Consider the following 20,475-nt stretch of genomic DNA (forward strand, 5'->3'; position numbering starts at 1 on the left):
TGCATTTCCAAAAAAGAAAAGCTCCCATGCATTTCAACAGAGATAAGAGACTCATCAGTTATTTATTTGAAAGCTTTCTTTATTGCCCCCTGCCTCTCCTAAACCACTGACTGGCAGCTCCACCTATGTTTAATTTAGATTTAAAGCAAAGGTTTTTTTTAAAATAAAAGAAGAGATTTAGAGTGAGTGGAAGTTATTTAAAGTGCATGGTGCAAGCCCTTCTGGCAGTGAGTAGGTGGGACTGTCAGTCAGTCAGTCAGTATGCTCCTCCTTCAGTACTTCCAGCAGCAGCTCGCTGTGAAAAGCGAGACACATGGAGATTGGTGCGCAAACTCCCCGCTACAAACACAACAACTTCCAAACTTTGTGCTCTCTTTGGGTAAAGTTGGGACGCGCGTGCCCGCTGGTCTCGCGAGAGCGCGCGCTGGGCTGTCCGCCCGCCTCTGTCTGTGTCTGTGTCTGTCTGTCTGTCTCTCAGTCGGTGGAGCTGATGGAGATGGCGATGTACCGCCTCGGGCGCCTTATTCTTCCCTTCTTACTGAGACTTCTAATAACGCTCTTTCCAGTAAACTCCTCAGCTTCAGAACAACCGGCCATCACTAACGGTGAGCAACAATATATATGTATTATTTTCTTATTATTTTCTAAAAAAGGTGAACGAATGAATTTTTTAAAGAAGAGATTTGTGACCCCCCCCCCCAAACTCCTTCATACAATTTTGCTTAAATCCAAGCTGGATATTTGTGTGAATTCGTAAAGTTAATTTGGTTTGGATTTTTAAAATTTTGGAATCAATGTGCTATTGATTAATTAATTATGATTAATTTCTACATTTTTATAAGTTAAGTTTCACAGAATTGATTGATTATGATTGATTTCTCATTTTTATAAGTTGGTCAGAAAACTAGGATGAGCTAAAGTTTGCCTGCCAGTTTTGTTTTTTTTTTCCCTTTCTGCCAAAACGAAGTTTAAATGTTATATTTGTTATTTCCACGGTTGTGTTTTGATGAGTTATTTACAGGGATCTCTCCTTCCCAGAACTGACTTAAGGCTCTGTCCGTTTTTTTTAAACCAGATAAATAAGATCCCTAATTTACAAACTAGTTTCCAGCTGTACGTTTTAATGTTAAAGGTCGGGGCGGGCGGGATTTGTATGTTGGAATGATGCACTGCTTTACACCTGAAATAAAAAGCTCCCAAAGTTATGAATTTGCAAGTTAATTCCTTGTGGATTGTGGCAAAATCTACTCTATTCATTAATTTTCATCCTGGTCAGATGTTGCTTTTACAAGACGAGACAGAGTGTTTACTTTAGACACAAAAACTGTCCCGATTTATTTTTTTGGAAAAGATGGACAATTGAGCTGTCTCCATGAGAAGCAGCACATAATTCTGCTGCTAAATGTAGTGCTTCTCAAATTTTCCAAATCTTTATTCGTATACTTATTTGAAAACAATCTTGGCATTTTCATCACCTATGTCAGTAAAGCAAAATTTTCTGCTCCATATTTGCAAGAGCAAAGTATCTTTAAATGAACCCAGTGAACTTGTTGACCTCACAAAAGTATCTGCTCCTTCCCCCTCCCCAGGAAATGCTTTTGGGGTAAATCTTTTATTATTGGTATTTAAATGGCATGTAGACTTTAGATCAAGCCCAGAGCTGCCTTTAGAAGTTGTAAAAAAGAAGCTGTTTCACTGCTCGTGATGTCAAAGCACACAAACTGTAGTATTTACCCCCCCCCAAAAAAAGTGATATAACTTCCTGTTTTAAGCATTGATTTATTTATGTCATGGAATGGTAGGATATGGATTTGTATTTATCATTTCCTGCATGATATGCTCCTGACCTCGGCTGTGTACCTTGGGATCGGCGATGAGCAAAAGTGAATTAGTGTGTAGCTTTTATAATTGTCCTGATGTGTTCCTTTTAATTGAGGAATGATATACAAATGGGATGTTTGTGTTCAAAGAACTACTAGCTGATTTTGATCCTCGATCCATAATATGTTATTGCTGTAAGAGTGATTTTAACTTCTCTGCATATTTTAAGTATAATTTTTTTTGATTTAAGAATAAAAAAAACATATATTTATATAGTGCCTTTCACATCCTCGGGACGTCCCAAAGCACTTCACAGCCAATGAATTATTTTGAACTGTAGTCACTGTTGTAATTTAAGCAAATGTGGCAGCCAATTTATGCACAGCAAGGACCCACAAATAATGTTTTTTTTATAGTGGTTTTGGTTGAGGAATAAATGCATAGAATGTAACGATTAAATGAAAGCTCAAGTAAGGAGAAGTGTGGGAGGTGGTGAAGAGGAAAGATGATAAGGTGTCTGTAGGAAGGGATGGTGAGGAAAAGGTAAAGATATGTGGGCAGCTAAAGAGTAGAACGGGTGCTATGGATGAGAAGGAGGGTCTCTGTTTTCTTTTTCCACACATCATCCATATAATGAATCTTGCTCTTCTATTGCCTTTATTTCTGACTCCTAAGTATGAGTGATATTCTCGCTCTGATTGTGTACCCCACCAAATTCCACTTGTCTGGATAGATGCCAGAGCATTAAAATGCAAAGTGTCCAGTCTCTATAAAATGGTGCTATAAAAACTGTAATTTGCTATTCAAGCAAGTTGTGCAAACAAGTGTGCAGTGGGTTTGGACATTATTATGCTTTCACCTTTTAAGGTCTAAATTCAGCCCAGAATAATGGGATAAAAATATTGAGACTTGTAGCTCCGTGTGGATTGCCTTTATCTAGCTCCTTGTAGGTGTCATTTCACGGTAGAAATTTGTCTATAATTTGGTACTGAAGCATCAGTTTCACTCAGATGTGGCAGATGACATGTTTTTGCAACAGGGAACAGGTGTAAGGTACATAATTCAGATAGTATCAAAGGAGTATTCTGCATCTACCTTGTATTATACCTGATTTGGGAGTATTTGATGCTGATATTGAATAGAAAAAAAATGTTGAGATAAATGGAAATGTGATCTATTATGGAAACTAAATCAAAACCGTTCAAAAACAACTTGCATTCATACAGTGGCTTTATTGTAGAAAAACATTCCAAGGTGCTCCACAGGGGTGTAATCTGGAAAAAAAATGGATCCGAACCAAAGAAGGAGCTATTATGAAGGGTGACCCAAAGCTTGGTGAAAGAGATGGGTTTTAAGAAGAGTATTAAAGGAGGAGAGGGAGATGGGTAGGTTTAGGGAGGGAACTCCGCAAGCGTGGTGTTGACCGGAGGTCACCGGTTACGGGGGTTATTATCTTAGTACAAAGAAGAGAAGAGTCAATTGTCTCTTAACTCTCAATTCGATTTATTAATGTTGTTAGATCATATACATATAGCTTATATGTCTGGTTAGATATAGACATGCAGTTTGCACCAGGTTATACAGTTTTATATCCAAACTGGGATCTAAACGCACACGCACTAGGTTTCTCTGACACTCCCTGAGTGGTCACAGAATATAAAGGATAATATCCGAAAAGGAGATCTGATGCTGGCCAGGCGTTCTGTTCTCTCTCTCTTTCGACGTCGTCTCTATGTCCCTGACATAGGTTCTTCCACTTTTGCGATGGTTGGTCTCCGGAGTCTTCGCTGTGGCTCCACATCCCAGGTTCTTCATTCTTATTCTGAATCTTATCTCTTCAAGCTGTGCTGTCTCTCTCTCCCTTTGATTTAGGCTTGCTCGCTTAGTCTGTGTCTTCTCCTCATTGGCTCTGTCCCAAGGACTTAGGTCGCATTACCTCATTACTCCTTTTCTAAATAAGGACTTGTGTCTTATCACATCTCCTTTGTCTTTCACAAAACTTAGCTAATTCAAACCGGTTCCAGCCAGCTCAGGCCAGCGACTGAACTCAGGTTACTTCAGTTCAAAAGTTGCTTTTGCCTGTGTGTCAGCAATTCAAAATAAACTCAGTAGTTTCTGCAGCCCCTGGCCAACAGTGGGACCTAGATAGCTGAAGGCATGGCCGCCAATGGTGTTGGGACGTAAGAGAGGTCGGAGGAACAGAGAGTTTGGGGTGGGGGGGAATTTGGTGGAGGTTGTCAGGCTGGAGAAAGTTACAGGGAGAGGGGGGGGGCTGGTGAGGCCATGAACAGATTTAAACAGGAGGATGAGAATTATAAATTTGAAGTGTTGACGGACCAGGGGCCAGTGTAGATTGTCTAGAACTTGATGATGGGTGAGCGGGATTTGGGCAGCTCGATGGATCTTTCGAGAATGCCAAGAGAGGCCCAGAGGGTAGCTGTGGGCTTATTCAAGACAGATTCAAGCCTGGGATGACGGCAGGAAGGCAGAGTAGTAGTGACGTCCAATAGACAACAAGTTCAGTCTAGTATGCCGTTTAGGAGTTATGTAGCCCTTAGTTGCTGATTGGTTTATTATCCATAATTCAGTTACTCAGTACAGCCTCTCTGAAACAAAACAGCAGCGTGCCTAGGATTGTTGATCATGTTGTGACTGCGGCCTGATGTGTAATTTAATCCAAAATTCACATTTAACACTTCCAGAGCTTCTGTTCATGGAAACCAGGTAATCGGAGAACCATACTTATATTCTGATCTCTTATTTGCATTTAAAAGACCCAGCAAAAAAAAATCCCCCAAAATCTTCTTGTGGTCAACAGAGAATCTAACCTGTGTCACCATGAAATAATAGATACATTTTAAGAGGAAAAAAAAACATTAAATAAACTATTGAGGGAAACACTCCCTTTGGCTTTTTGCAATCAAATCAGGAAAAACTGGGCCAATGCTTTTGTGCTGTAGTGTTTATAGGATACAAATGTGGAGTCAGCCAGATATGGCTATGCAAAAATATGGATGGGGGTATAAGGTCAGTAAAATGACATCAGTGTAAAAGCATGACGAGGGGGAAACAAATACATGTGAAATGTAAGTAGGCAACAGGCTGAAGCAGTGGACGTGGCCAGACTCCCATCAGTAGGAAGATATATTTACTGGGACAGTGCAAAAATCTTTTTAAAACCAGTGCATGTATTTTCACTGGATTTGCGTGGTTTTCTCAAAAGAAAGAAAAAAAGAAAGACTTGTATTTATACAGTGCCTTTCACGACCTCAGGACACCCCAAAGCGGTTTACAGTCAATTAAATATTTTTGAAGTGTAATCACTGTTGCAATGTAGGAAACATGACAATTTGTGCACAGCAAGCTCCCACAAACAGCAGTGTGATAATGACCAGATAATCTGTTTTTAGTGATGTTGGTTGAGGGATAAATATCGGCAAACTAGTGTCTTTTCAAAATAGTGTCATGGATCTTTTATGTCCACCTGAGGGGGCCTCGGTTTAACATCGCATCTGAAAAACGGCAATCAGTGCAGCACTCCCTCGGTACTGCATAGGAAGTATCAGCTTAGATTTTGTGCACGTGTCTCTGGAGTGGAATTGAACCCAAAGCCTTGTGACTCAGAGGTGAGAATGCAACCAACTGAACCACAGCTGACAATGTGTGGGGTATATTTGTATGGGCTAGCCAGAATGCTTTGGATGGTGCGTTGGACCCGACGAGCTTAAGTTTGATTTATGAAATATTGTTTCACTAATGCTTTCCAAAAAATGAATCCTCATTTATTTTTTCGATCAACTTGAACCCTGAATTGAGAACAAAAGATAAAGTAAGCTATATTTTTTTTTAATCCACAAACGAGCTATAAAGAATTAGAAAGCATTGTTTAAAACACCAGTTAAGATGATTATTGGAGGGGATGAATCTGACTAAAGTAAGCAAGAATAGTATTCTTAAATATCCTTGAGCTCCATAGTAGCTCCGTATTTAGTGGTAATTCAAGGGTTAAATGTTGCCACCCAGATACTAAGAACATAAGAAATAGAAATAGGAGCAGGAGCAGGCCATACGGCCCCTTGAGCCTGCTCCGCCATTCAGTAAGTTCATGGCTGATCTACCTCAACTCCACTTTCCCGCCCTATTCCCATATCCCTTGATTGCCTTAGTGTTCAAAATCTAACAATCTCAGTCTTGAATATACTCAATGACTGAGCATCCACAGCCCTCTGGGGTAGAGAACTCTAAAGATTCACAACCGTCTGAGTGAAGAAATATTTCCTTATCTCGGTCCTTATCTTGAGACTATGACCCCTTGTTCTAGACTCTTCAGCCACGTGAAACAGCCTCTCAGCATCTACCCTGTCAAGCCTGCTCAGAATTTCATACGTTTCAATGAGATCACCTCTCATTTTTCTAAACTCCAGAGAACATAGGCCCATTCTACTCAATCTCTCCTCGTAGAACAACCCTCCTCATCCCAGGAATCAATCTAGTAAACCTTTGTTGCACCCCCTCTAAGGCATGTATATCCTTCCTTAGGTAAGGAGACCAAAACTGTACACAGTACTCCAGGTGTGGTCTCACCAGAGCCCTATATAATTGCAGTAAGACCACCTTACTCTTATAGTTCAACCCCCTTGCTTTAAAGGCTAACATACCATTTCCCTTCCTAATTGCTTGCTGTACTTGCATGCTAACTTTCTGTGACTCATGTACAAGGACACCCAAATCCGTCTGACTACCAACATTTCTTAGTCTCTCACCTTTTAAAAAAATATTCTGCTTTTCCATTCTTCCTACCGAAGTGGATAATTTCACATTCTCCCAAATTATACCCCATCTGCCACCTTCTCGCCCACTCACTTAACCTGTCTATATCCCTTTGCAACCTCTTGGCACCTTATCGAATGCATGTTGAAAATCCAAATATACTACATCCACTGGTTCCCCCTTATCTACCCTGTTAGTTACACCCTCAAAAAACTCTATAGATTTGTCAAACACGATTTCCCTTTCATAAAACCGTGTTGACTCTAACCATATTATAATTTTCTAAGTGCCCTGTTACTATGTGCTTAATACCTACTACTGATGTCAGGCTAACTGGCCTGTAGTTCCCTGTTTTCTCCCTCCTTTCTTGAATAGCGGGGTTACATGTGCTACCATCCAATCCACGGGGATTGTTCTAGAATCTAGGGAATTTTGGAAGATCCTAACCAATGCATCCACTATCTCTGCAGCCACCTCTTTTAAAACCCAGGGATGCAGGCCATCAGGTCCAGGGGATTTGTCGGCTTTTAGTCCCATTAATTTCTCCAGTACTTTTTCTTTACTAATCTTAGTTGCTTTAAGTTCCTCGCTGTACTATATGCCCTTTGTGAGTTTAAAAGTATCTCTTGTGAATGGGCAGTTGACTTTGATTACAAACGAGTATAGAGGAGAGCAAATCGTGTGTAGATTTCCCAGGCAAGGACAATAACTTGGTTTTGGCTGAGTGGCAATGTGTGAAGCAGCTTCATCTCACCAAAAGTATTCTCATCAACTTCTGCTACATGTTCAGTGGATACCTGGAATCACCATTTCCGGCTGTGAGGGTGTTATAGGAAACAATTAATATAATTACAGCAATCTTGTTTGAGGCACCTGGAAGGATTTTGCTGTCTACAATATCAGATTGCGTACAGGAGTGAACGGATACACTAACTGAAGAGTGAAAGAATCATTCATTTTCCAAAAATCCCAAACTAGTTATTACCGAACAGTGCTTATGTCTGATTACTGGGTTTCCAAATGGTGGACATTGATGTAAAGACACCGAGACTCGTTCTTCATGTTCTTGTTGCTCTGGCTTTACTCACAACACCTTCAAATTGAGTAAGAAATAAAGAACGTCTTTGCATTTATATAGGGTCTTGCATATCCCCAGGATATCCCAAAACACCTCGCAACCAATTAGTTACTTTTAAAGTGTAATCACTGTTTATATAGGCAAACATGCCAGCCACACAATTTGCACACAGCAAGGTCTTGCACACAGCAATGATTTAAATGACCAGATAATCCATTTTGATGTCTCACCTATGTTAATGTGGAGGCAGGTTTCAACGGATGAATTCTTGGGGACCATATTTATGGTCGCTAACCCTCACTGTGACATTTGCATGATCTTAAAACCTGACTTGGTTGTAGATTCGATGAGACAGTTAGAGCAACTAGAACCACCATAATGTATTTGCCATTCTCGATCAATGCTTTAAATGTTCAGATTGCTTTGAAGTAGCCCTCCAATGCGCACCACACAAACATATGAAAATGATGGAACAGGAAAAGACCAACTGGTCCACCTTACCTGTCCCGTACAGTTGTGATGCCTTATGCATCATGATACAGACACTCCCTATCCACCGCCATCTGCTGGAAGAGTCAAAATAACTGAGAAAAACCCAGGCCAATTAGAGAAAAAAAAATCTGAAAAATTCCTCTCCCAGCCATTTGGGCGATCAGAACTAGGCCAGGAGAGCACATTGACCTTGATTTTATATTACAGGAACCTACCTCTTGTACAAGGGGATCTCCGCCAGGAACAGGTCCAGCTCTCTCTTGAAGGAATACAGCGTGTCAGCATTCACCGCATGAGCTGACAACCTATTCCACATGTCCATTATTCTCTGGGAAAAGGACTGCCTAACATTCAAGCTAGTTCTGTCCTTGCGCAACTTGTAAGTGTGATCCCTGGTCCTCCCTAACCTATTAAATTGACATAATTGGTCCATGTAAATACAATCTAGTCTCTTCGTTATTTTATAAACCTCAATCAGATCACCCCCGAGAAGGGAAATGTCGGAGAAATTGTTTCAGCTGAATGCTAAACCTTTTACTTTTTATCCTTGAGTGTTGCTGCATGTAATAATGTAGCAATTTGACACAACATCAAAGATGCCTGAACATAAACAATGTTAAGAATGGAAAGTGTAATTCTGTGTTGAATCTTGCATTTAATGCATTTTGAGTTTTGTGTTGAGTACCACAGACCATGATTTACAAATGGTGAATTTACTTCAAAGTACGTGTCGGAATCACTGGTTGTTTCACCCACATCATAGCCTCAAAATTCTTCTTAATATATGCTCTCTAGCCTTTTATTAGCTTTTTCAGGATGTACAGTCCTCTTTCAGTGAACATTATGAGCTTGGAGATTTAGTAATGATTTTTTTTGCAGTACCTTTTAACATTGGCAAAAACATTTTTGGACATGTCAGACTTTTCAGTACAGTACTTACAAAGATTTCTAGGCTTGCCTCAGTTGCACAGCTTTTCTTACATTAGTACAGCATATAAAATGTTTTGCAACTAATTCACATGCTCCAGAAGTTTCTTTTGTGGCATCCATGAGAGGAATTTCAGAAAATAATAGAAAATAAAAATGAAAACCTCGTTAGGAGTTACATCATTTCTGCCTTAACTTTTAAGTATTCATTTTGATTCAATAATTTTTCTTAGCAGTTAATAAATGAAATATGCTGTCATGCAGCTACAGATGTTATTTTGAACAGTTCGCTGTTTCTAGTTAGTGTGCCAAGGACTGTCTGTTCAGTTGTACATGGCTTTGTTTCATGACATTACACAGTTCATACCAAATGCTAATGTTATGGCCGTTAAGTATGGAAACGTTCATGGAAATTGTGCCCCATCACAGTCCAAACTCAAAATAAGAACAATAAGCAAAAGCTTGCACTGCCTTTAGCTGCACTGGAGTTTTATCACAAAGGATGGATTGCAACTATAAATGTATCGTTTAACCATTTAACTTGTGGGATATGATAGATAGCTTACTCAGCGCTGGTAATAATTCAGTCACGACTTTGTTGCATGTGTTTTGGGGGCTGTCTTGTGGATAAAATTATGTCTGACAGGTCGTCATTATGCATTGTATATGCTTTAAATATTCTTTGGTGTCCATTGTTAGCAATCGTCGTATTTGATATCCAATTTCTTTTTATGCTCCCTCCTTGTTGTCGGTTCCTTTCTTTTCATTTGCTTTTCTTTTTGCTATTTTCAGTTCTACTTTTTGTTTGGCATTTTCCTGCTACCTTTTTTTTCCTAACTTTTGGAAAAGTTCTTTCTAAAATGAATGAAGGACAGGTCAGTTTGTCAGGATGTTTGTGCTGCACTGAAAAATTTAACATTGCATTTTTTTTTTACTTAACATTCAGATTTCAGATATCTGTGGTTAGTGACACAACTGTTGTCACTGGCATTATGGTACACCCCTCTGCTTATGAACAGTGCAAGATCCTTTACCAGCTAGTGACCTTTTTAAGAGTCATAAAGCACATAAGGTAGCCATTCAGCTCATCGTGCCTGTGCTGGCTCTTTGAGCTATCCAATTAGTCCCACTCCCCTGCTCTTTCCCCATAGCCGTGCAAATTTTTCCCCTTCAAGTATTTATCCAATTCTCTTTTGAATGTTACTATTAAATCTGCTTCCACCCTTTCAGGCAGTGCATTCCTAGATCACAACATCTCGCTGCGTACATTTTTTTCACTTCTGGCTCTTTTGCTGATCATCTTAAATCTGTGTCCTCTGGTTACTGGCCCTTCTACCACTGGAAGCATTTTCTCCTTAATTACTGTAGCAAAACTATTCATGATTTTTGAACACCTATCAATCTCCTCTTAACTTTCTCTGTTCTAAGGAGAACAACCCCGGCTTCTCCAGTCTCTCCACATAACTAAAATCCCTCATCCCTGGAAGCAGTCTAGTAAATCTCTTCTGCACCCTTTCTAAGGCCTTGACATCCTTCCTAAAGTTTGGTGCCCAGAATTGAACACAATACTCGAGCTGAGGCCTAACCAGTGTTTTATAAAGGTTTAGCATAACTTCCTTGCTTTTGTACTCTATGCCTCTGTTTATAAAGCCAAGGATCCCACATGCTTTTTTAACCGCCTTCTCAACTTGTCCTGAGACCATCAACAATTTGTGTACTTATACCCCCAGGTCTCTCTGTTCCTGCTCTCCATTCTATGATTCTAAGTATGTATCCAATTCCCTTTTTGAAAGTTGCTATTGAATCTGCTTCCACCACCCTTTCAGGCAGTGCATTCCAGATCATAACAACTCGCAGCATTTAAAAAAAAATTCTCCTCATCTCCCCTCTGGTTCTTTTGCTAATTACCTTAAATTACCTATATAGGTTAGATATGTGACTGTGAAACGCTTTGGGATGTCCAGAGGTTGTGAACAGTGCTATATAAATGCGAATATTTTTTCTTTTTTTTAATTTCTTGTTTTTTTGTGAACAGGTTCAAAGGTGTGTCACATGTTTGAAAACATTACCTTGAACACAGAGATAGACTCCTCAGTGGGAAAGTTAACTTTCGTACCAACATGTGAAATTGCTTTTTTTAATTTCAAAATATACTTTATTTCATTGAACTGTGTGTATCTTTAAATTCTATGTAAATATCACAAATCCAAACCAGTACAATTCAAACCAATACATTACAGATCGTGCACAAAGTGATCTCAATATTACAATTTAAATACAGTATTTCTTATGATTTATGGTGTACAATACAAGGTGGGGCAGCCTTACACGGTGGCTTTTCCCCATTGGGCCTTTGCGTAGGGCGCACCACGCTTCAGTCCGTCCCGTAGCACCTACTGCTGGACTTTGGAGTCGGCACACTGAAATTGCTCACCTCTGTTCTACAAATTCCCTACTTCAGGGGCATTGTCGTGCAGCCTGAGCCCTGGCAACGGAAGCCCAGGCAACTCACTCCTATTTATGTTTCATGTTTCTTTTTTGCTGGTTTGTCCTATTTGTATTTTGTGGCCCTGGAGGTTTGGAAAGGGCTACTTATAACGCTGTTGCCTAATTGGCAAATAAATTCCTAAATTAGTACACCAAGATGTGTTAGTTTCAGCAGTTTGAAATATACGCAAATTAAGGGGGACTTTATGGCCCAGAGTTTCCACTAGATTGCGCTGGCTTTTTCAGCGCAATGCAGCCGAATCAGCACAAAATATCGGAATTTCGATTTACACTGGGCATAATGAATGGCCAGCATAATTCGAGTTTCCGCAGTCTTTTGCGTGGCTCAAAAAAAATCTCGCTGAAGCCGGCCCAGAAAACTGGCCACGCCCCCCCCCCCCCCACATATCGAAATAACAAAGATGGTGAGTTTACGCCGATTACAGCCGTTCGATGAGAATCTCCATGGTGCATACTATATGGCCTAGGAAGGCAAAAGCTTGTTACACCCATGTCCTACTTCACCAGTGTCAGAACATGCTGCAGCTGCCTGTATGATGCAGAGTGAAACATGTTACAAGTTTGGTTAACCTGGTCTCTATGGGACAGAGAAGAAAGGAACGAGTTTCTAGTGACAGGTAATGAGAAATAAAGATTTGCCTATCTACCAGGCTAGTGACTTAAAAAAAAATTCAACTAGATCAGTCAGATATGACCCAGCCTTCACAAATCCACGTTGACTCTCTATGATCAGCTGATACTTGGCCAAGTGCTCAGCCACTCTGTCTCTGGTAGATTAAAATAATACATTTTTGCAGTTTAACAACTACAGCATTTATTTTAAGTTTCTTTCCAGTGGCAGAATTTCAGCTGAGGTTTTAAAGCTAGATGGCTCAAGAATTTTGCCTGATAATGCTCCTTTAATAATTGAAGTGGCTGATTTTAATCTGAAAAAGGCTCAGTGGTCGCTTTCTTTTTTAATAAGGCTGTAGACATTCCGTGAATCAAGTGTTTGACTTTTCTTGGCTAAATTTCTACAATGTCACTTGGTAGTGGTTAGTCACATCTGTTTGTGCTGCCAATGTTAAGTAATGTGCTGACTTAACATATTATCCCAAAGAGATGAAATAAAAACAGAAGATGCTGGAGAAGCTCAGCAAGTCAGGTGGCATCTGTGGAGAAAGAAACAGAGTTAACGTTTCAGGTCAGAACTGGAAGATGTTAAGAGTTAAAGTTTTTGAGCAAGGATAGAGCCAGGGAGGGGTGGGGAGGAAAGAACAATAGGGATGGTCTGTGATCCGGTGGAGGGCAAGAATGATTAAATGACAAAAGGGATGATGCTGCAAGACAAGGAAGGTGGTAATGGGACAGGTTAAGAAACAAAAGATTGATCAGGCGTAGCTGTAAATGGCAGCAGCAGAACCATTACCAGCTGACCGAAAAAAATGGGAGCAGTGGTTATGATCTGAAGTTACTGAAATCATTGTTGAGTCCGGAAGTATGTAAAGTGCCTAAACGAAAGATGAGGTGCTGTTCATCGAGCTTACATTGAGCTTCATTGGAACAGTGTACAAGGCAGAGGCCAGAGTAGGAGTGGGAAGGGGAATAAAAATGGCAAGAGACTGGCAGGTCTGGGTCATGCTTGCGGACAGAGTGGAGGTGTTCAGCGAAGCGATCACCCAGTCTGCGTTTGGTCTCCCCATTGTAGAGGAGACCACATTGTGAGCAGCGAATACAGTATACCAAATTGAAAGAAGTACAAGTAAACCGCTATTTCACCTGGAAGGAGTGTTTGGGGCCCTGGAAGAGAACGGTGCAGTTTCCAGCTCTCGCTCCGAACTGGAAAATTTTGTCAACTTTGTTTCCAATTTCCACCCTTCCCTCGCCTTCACATGGTCCATCTCCAACTCTTCCCTTCTTCAACTTCTCATTTCTGCGGATAGGTTGTCAACCAATATCTATTATAAGTCCACAGACTCCCACAGCTACCTTGATTAAACTTCCTCCCACCCCGCTTCCTGTAAGGACTCTATTCCCTTCTCCCAGTTTCTGTGTCTCCGTCACGTCTGTTCTGATGATACCACCTTCCACACCAGTGCTTCCGATATGTCTTCCTTTTTCCTCAACCGAGGATTCCCCTTCACTGTAGTTGACAGGGCCCTCGACAATGTCCGTCCTATTTACCACACTTCTGCCCTCACCCCTTCCCTTCCCTCCCAGAACCATGATAGGGTCCCCCTTGTCCTCACCTTCCACCCCACCAGCTTCCACACTCAAAGTATCATCCAACGCCACCTCCAGTGCGATCCCACCATCATCCCCTCCCCTCCCCTTTCAACATTCCAAAGGGACCGCTCCCTCCGCGACACTCTAATCCATTCTTCCATCACCAGCTCTCTTCCCCATGGCACCTTCCCGTGCGAGCACAGGAGATGCAACACCTGCCCCTTCACCTCCTCCCTTCCCACCGTCCAGGGCCCCAAACACCCCTTCCAGGTGAAACAGCGGTTTACTTGCACTTCTTTCAATTTAGTATACTGTATTCGCTGCTCACAATGCAGTCTCCTCTACACTGGGGAGATCAAACGCAGATTGGGTGATCGCTTTGCTGAACACTTCGACTCTGTCCGCAAGCATGACCCAGACCTGCCGGTCGCTTGCCATTTTAATTCCCCTTCCCACTCCTACTCTAACCTCTCTGTCCTCGACCTCTTACGCTGTTCCAATGAAGCTTAACGTAAGCTCGAGGAACAGCACCTTATCTTTCGTTTAGGCAATTTACAACCACGATTTCAATAACTTCAGATCATAACCACTACTCCCATTTTTTTCGGTCAGCTGGTAATGGTTCTGCTGCTGCCATTTACAGCTACTCCTGATCTATCTTTTGTTTCTTAACCTGTCCCATTATCACCTTCCTTGTCTTCCCTTCATCCCTTTTGTCATTTAATCACTCTTGCCCTCCACCGTATCACAGACCTTCCCTTTTGTTCTTTCCTCCCCACCCCTCCCTCCCCCCACCATTACCTGGCTCTATACTTGCTCAAAAACTTTAACTCTTAACATCTTCCAGTTCTGACGAAAGATCTTTGACCTGAAAGGTTAACTCTGTTTCTTTCGCCACAGATGCTGCCTGACTTGCTAAGCTTCTCCAGCATTTTCTGTTTTTATTTCAGATTTCCAGCATCTGCAGTATTTTGCTTTTGGTCTCAAAGAGATGATTGAAAGCCAGTATTTTGTTCCTAAGTAACTATATACATTTTTTTCCTATCGTGATAAAATACAGCTTTCAGATTTTCCAAATGCTTTCAAATGTCAGCTGAGCAACCATTGGGTTAGAAGTGTGCGTCAGTGGGATTAAGTTGGGAAAATGGTCGCAGGCATTTGTACTTCCTGTGAAGTACAATTTTTATTTTGGTAGTGAGAATGGCTGGATAACTTGCAACTAAATCACAATTTGATACACACATTTGCATGGCAGGGAGATTGATTTGTCAGTTTATTGCCATTCGTTCTGTTTTAAAATTAAGGTTCAAATGTGAAAGAGTGGAAGCAAACCCAGGGATGAGGTTACTGCTGTGGAATCACTCCATGTGCATATAATTACTTAGTGAAGAGTTCAAAGCAGTTTTGTTCTCTTTCCATAATACGTAACCTACTTTTTGCCATAGTGGAGGTCATTCAACGAGCCTTACTGAAAGTGCAAGTCTGTGGACATCCGGTCAGGCTCAATTGTGACCTTGAATAGTTGAATTGCCTGCTTAGGCTCACACAGGAATAGTGGTCACTTGGAGAAAGTACCAGGGAGTGTGGATGGTGCCTGTGAAATTTTAACCGAATTATTAGTTACGGCCTTTAGGGGAAGGGGTAAATTGAGCAGGTGGCTCCTTGTTACTGAAAAATTGGATGCGAGTTTGTAATTGTTGTTGATGACTTTGATCAAGATTTTAAAGTGGAAGCCAATCACTGAAAAATGGTACTGCTTTATAAGTACGTTAGGCTGAGACCAGATATTTTTGCATCTGGCACATTTGCCGCACCAACACTGACCAAATCAGGAACATATGGAAACTTGTTTTGGAATGCGCTTCTGGGATTTTGGAGAATGCATGGATGAAACTACATGTCGGGTATTGAGGAACAGCAGCACTTTTTCTGAGAACATAAGTCAAGGATAAGAAAAGACCAGTTAGCCTATCAAAGCTCATCCCTCTAGTACATTAACTCTCCCATCATGGTATATAGTTGTATCTTAAATGACCTCAATGTTTTTGCCTTTATTACCTTGCTTAGTAGATTATTCCAAATGTATCATTCTTGACAGTTTTTTCTTTTTCTGTTTTTACTTTTAATTTTATTTTTATGCCCACTGCTCCACTTCTTTGGCATACTTGAAGTAATCTGGTTATGTTATCTTTATCATTTAATATTTTGTATACTTTAAAAATCCCTCTCCTTAATCATCTTTTTTCCACACTGTAAAGAATGTAGAATCACTTGAGGATGAGAAAGTAAACTCAAGTATTTCAAAAGACCGGTTATCCTACCAAAGTTCATCCCTCTAGTACATTAGAAAATAAACTGTCGTATTTTCTCATAACTCATCTCCTATTACATTTGGAATCACTTTCTATACCCTTTGTATTGCAAACGTGGCGACCAGAACTGTAGACAAGATGGTCTAACGGATGCATTCTAGAGCCTTATAATTCAGTCAGAATGTGAAATAGTACTTTATAAAGTAAACGTTTCACAGAAATGGTCATCCTTCACATAAAGATGAACTTGGATATACTCCTTGGCTTGGTGGGTGGCATTGTGCCCTCCTGCAAGTGCTATTATCTCGTCTGCATAATGCATACCAATTTTGCCACTAGATCTAAAGTTTGTAGGCTTTCTTTCAAATCCTCAATTCGCCTACATTTAGCTACTGATGGAAAGGGAAAATGTAGTTGCAAACTTGCTGACCCAACTATGGAGCCATTGCCTAGACTTTTCTGCCTCTGCAGTTGTCTCTCTGCGATTCACTGTAATGGATGGAAAATTGCAGGATGGTGAGGGCAGATGCAGAAAACTCTTGCCACTGAGTTCATTTTGATCCAGGTGATGTATTGCATTGGTCAGTGTTACAAAAGCTCACTTATATGATCATAACCCAGCCAAGACATAGCTTCTACACTCAGTGCAAAATTCCATCTGTGCCTTAGCCCCTACTCTTGTTTTGGTTTTGCCTATTTTACTAGCTCTCTTTATGGTCACCGAGGGAGCATAGGATTTATCACTGCTATGTTATAACTTAGATTGCTTAATTAACCCAGATCCTGGACTTTTTAAGCATTGTTCTCGAGAACAAGGAAAGGTCTTGTCCTCATAGGGCTCTGCTGTATGAAACAGTCTTCCTCCATTCTCATATCCCGTGACCTGTTTTTCACGACACCACTAAATTTCTCAAGATATTTGGTGTGTGTGTGTGTGTCTTTGAGGCAGAAAAAGAGACAGGATCACCTAGTTTTTTTGTGTTTATGCATTCTATAAGGCAAAAATATGTATTTATAAAATGCCTTATCATGTGCTCAAGGCTACCCAAAATGCTTTGCAACCAATCGATTGCTTTTGAAGTGCACTCACTGTTATGTAGGCACATGTGGTACCCAATTTACACACAGCAAGGTCCCACAAACAGTCATAGGTACAGCACAGGAGCAGGCCATTTGGCCCATCGTGCCTGCTCTTTGAAAGAACTATCCAATTAGTCCCATTCCACTGCTCTTTCCCCATTACCTTTTTAAATTTTTTCCCTTCAGTTATTTATCCAATTCCCTTTTGAAAGTTAATATTGAATCTGCTTCCATCACCCTTTCAGACAGTGCATTCAAGATCATTACACCTTGTTGCGTAAAGTACTGGTAATTTATTTTATTGCTGTTTATGGGGTCTTGCTGTGCGCAAGTTGGCTGTCGTGTTTCCTACATTACAACTGTGACTACACTTCAAAAGTACTTAATTGGCTGTAAAGCACTTTGGTCAGTGAATCACCTAGTTAATATGGGAGGTTTCTTGTAGTGATTTTGATTGAGTGAGGAATGTTGGCCAGGATATTGGAAGAACTCTCCACTCTTGTTCAAATGGTGCCACGGAATCTTTTATATCCATCTGCCAGTCAGACTGGGCTTCGGTTTAATGTGCCATCTAAAAGATGGCACCTCTTACAATGTAGCATAGCACTAAGGTGTCAGTCTAGATTGTGTGCTGAATGAACAGGGGAAAGACTATTTCCCCTGGTTGCGCAAATTGCCACAAAGTGAGGGGAGCGGTTAGGTGAAATTTCTCTATGAACTTAGTTTTAGATTGCTCTAGCAATTCAGCTGACCTCCTTCTGTGCTGTAAACTTCAATGGATTTATGGTCTGTCATGCCAATTGAACTCAGAACATTCTGACTCTGTGTGAGAACTTCTGATTCAGCTGAGCCAGGATGACACTTAGATCTGTTTAAAAACTGACCTTTTATTCTAACTCAACATTCTAAATTGTGTATCTATTTTTAGCAAGGCCAATAACAGCCTCAACTACCGAAAGTTTAGTGATCAGAATTATCTTAATTCCAGTGTCAATACTGAAGAATATTAAATTCCGTCGAATTAATCTTTAAAATCCTCCCTTCAGATTTGGAAATATTGCAGCCTGTGACAGCAACTCATTAAACCCTTTGTGCCATCATCACCACTTGGACATTTTGACAAACACTTACAGCTTATTTTTCAAAATTAGGAAAGTGTTTGTAACAACTTCACTCAGACATTCTGTGAAGTGGAGAATGCTGTACCATGAAATAGAGATCACAGCTCCTAGGGATTTCTCCCCCCTATAGTTACTTGGCTTGTTTTCCCCCTCATCACTGACACATCTGCCCAGCATGTTTGTGTATTTCTACTATTAATAAAACAATTGTTTAAACAGCTGGTACTGTTGTCAGACACTTGCTATTGATGAGTGTTCTATAGGGCTTTCTGTTGTGGAGGCCCTTGTGTAGATTTGCCAAACTGCTTCAGGCTTCAGAAAATGGCTACTGCTTTCAGGAATCGTGTCTTGGTGGGCTAGAGTGATTGCCCTCTATTGATTTATTTTGATAAAGATGTGTCTTTCATGCACATTTCTTGTGGAAACTGCGCCAAAGCAGTCAATTTTCATTCACAATATTTTCTCTCCTTCTCTCTTTGATCTCCTAATCCCTAACTAAGGGGACAGAATGGGCAAAATGATTCTTGCTTTAAAAGTTTGATATTTATCACAGGAGCCTAAATGATGCAACGCAGTTAAGGGACATTGTCTATAGTTATATAAAAAGAAAAAGGGTGGCTAAGGCAAACATAGGTCCCTTAGAGGATGAGACCGGGAAATTAATGGTGGGAAACATGGAGATGGCAAAAATGCTGAACAAATATTTTGTTTCAGTCTTTACAGTAGAGGACACTAAGAATATCCCAACACTGGACAAACAGGGGACTCTCGGGGGGGGGGGGGGAGGAGCTAAATACGATTAAAATCACTCAGGAGATGGTACTCAGTAAAATAATGGGACTCAAGGTGGATAAATCCCCTGGACCTGATGGCTTCCATCCTAGGGTCTTGAGGGAAGTGGCAGTAGGGATTGTGGATGCTTTGGTGATAGTTTTCCAAAATTCCCTGGACTCAGGAGAGGTCCCGGCAGATTGGAAAACTGCTAATGTAACACCGTTATTTAAAAAGGGTAGTAGGCAGAAGGCTGGAAATTATAGGCCAGTTAGCTTAACATCTGTGGTGGGTAAAATTTTGGAGTCTATTATTAAGGAGACAGTAACGGAACATTTAGATAAGCATAATTTAATAGGACAAAGTCAGCATGGCTTTATGAAGGGGAAGTCATGTCTGACAAATTTGCTTGAGTTCTTCGAGGATATAACGTACAGGGTGGATAAAGGGGAACCAGTGGACATAGTGTATTTAGACTTCCAGAAGGCATTCGACAAGGTGCCACATAAAAGATTATTACTTAAGATAACAAATCACGGGATTGGGGGTAATATTCTGGCATGGGTGGAGGATTGGTTATCGAACAGGAAGCAGAGAGTTGGGATAAATGGTTCATTTTCGGACTGGCAACCAGTAACCAGTGGTGTTCCACAGGGGTCGGTGCTGGGTCCCCAACTCTTTACAATCTATATTAACGATTTGGAGGAGGGGACCGAGTGCAACATATCAAAATTTGCAGATGATACAAAGATGGGAGGGAAAGTAGAGAGTGAGGAGGACATAAAAAACCTGCAAGGGGATATAGACAGGCTGGGTGAGTGGGCGGAGATTTGGCAGATGCAATATATTGGAAAATGTGAGGTTATGCACTTTGGCAGGAAAAATCAGAGAGCAAGTTATTTTCTTAATGGCGAGAGACTGGAAAGTACTGCAGTACAAAGGGATCTGGGGGTCCTTGTGCAAGAAAATCAAAAAGTTGGTATGCAGGTGCAGCAGGTGATCAAGAAAGCCAACGGAATGTTGGCTTTTATTGCTAGGGGGATAGAATATAAAAACAAGGAGGTATTGCTGCAGTTATATAAGGTATTGGTGAGACCGCACCTGGAATACTGCATACAGTTTTGGTCTCCATACTTAAGAAAAGACATACTTGCTCTCGAGGCAGTACAAAGAAGGTTCACTCGGTTAATCCCGGGGATGAGGGGGCGGACATATGAGGAGAGGTTGAGTAGATTGGGTCTCTACTCATTGGAGTTCAGAAGAATGAGAGGCGATCTTATTGAAACATATAAGATTGTGAAGGGTCTTGATCGGGTGGATGCAGTAAGGATGTTCCCAAAGATGGGTGAAACTAGAACTAGGGGGCATAATCTTAGAATAAGGGGCTGCT

At 40.8% G+C, this 20,475-nt stretch overlaps 1 protein-coding gene across 2 annotated transcripts in view; it reads left to right on the forward strand.

Annotated features, from left to right (window-relative positions):
• The first annotated feature begins 355 nt into the window (after nucleotides 1–355).
• plod2 (procollagen-lysine, 2-oxoglutarate 5-dioxygenase 2) overlaps nucleotides 356–20,475 on the forward strand; it is a 158,908-nt gene continuing 138,788 nt past the window's right edge. Inside the window, exon 1 of one of the 2 annotated variants that reach the window (XM_067995028.1) lies at nucleotides 356–605. In XM_067995028.1, coding sequence (XP_067851129.1) covers nucleotides 491–605 — 115 coding nt within the window. In that variant the 5' untranslated portion in view covers nucleotides 356–490. The remainder of the gene's footprint in view (nucleotides 606–20,475) is intronic. The other variant, XM_067995027.1, reaches the window with a different exon arrangement.

This window comes from Heptranchias perlo, chromosome 13 (assembly GCF_035084215.1).
Source record: "Heptranchias perlo isolate sHepPer1 chromosome 13, sHepPer1.hap1, whole genome shotgun sequence".
Classification (NCBI taxonomy): Eukaryota; Metazoa; Chordata; class Chondrichthyes; order Hexanchiformes; family Hexanchidae; genus Heptranchias; species Heptranchias perlo.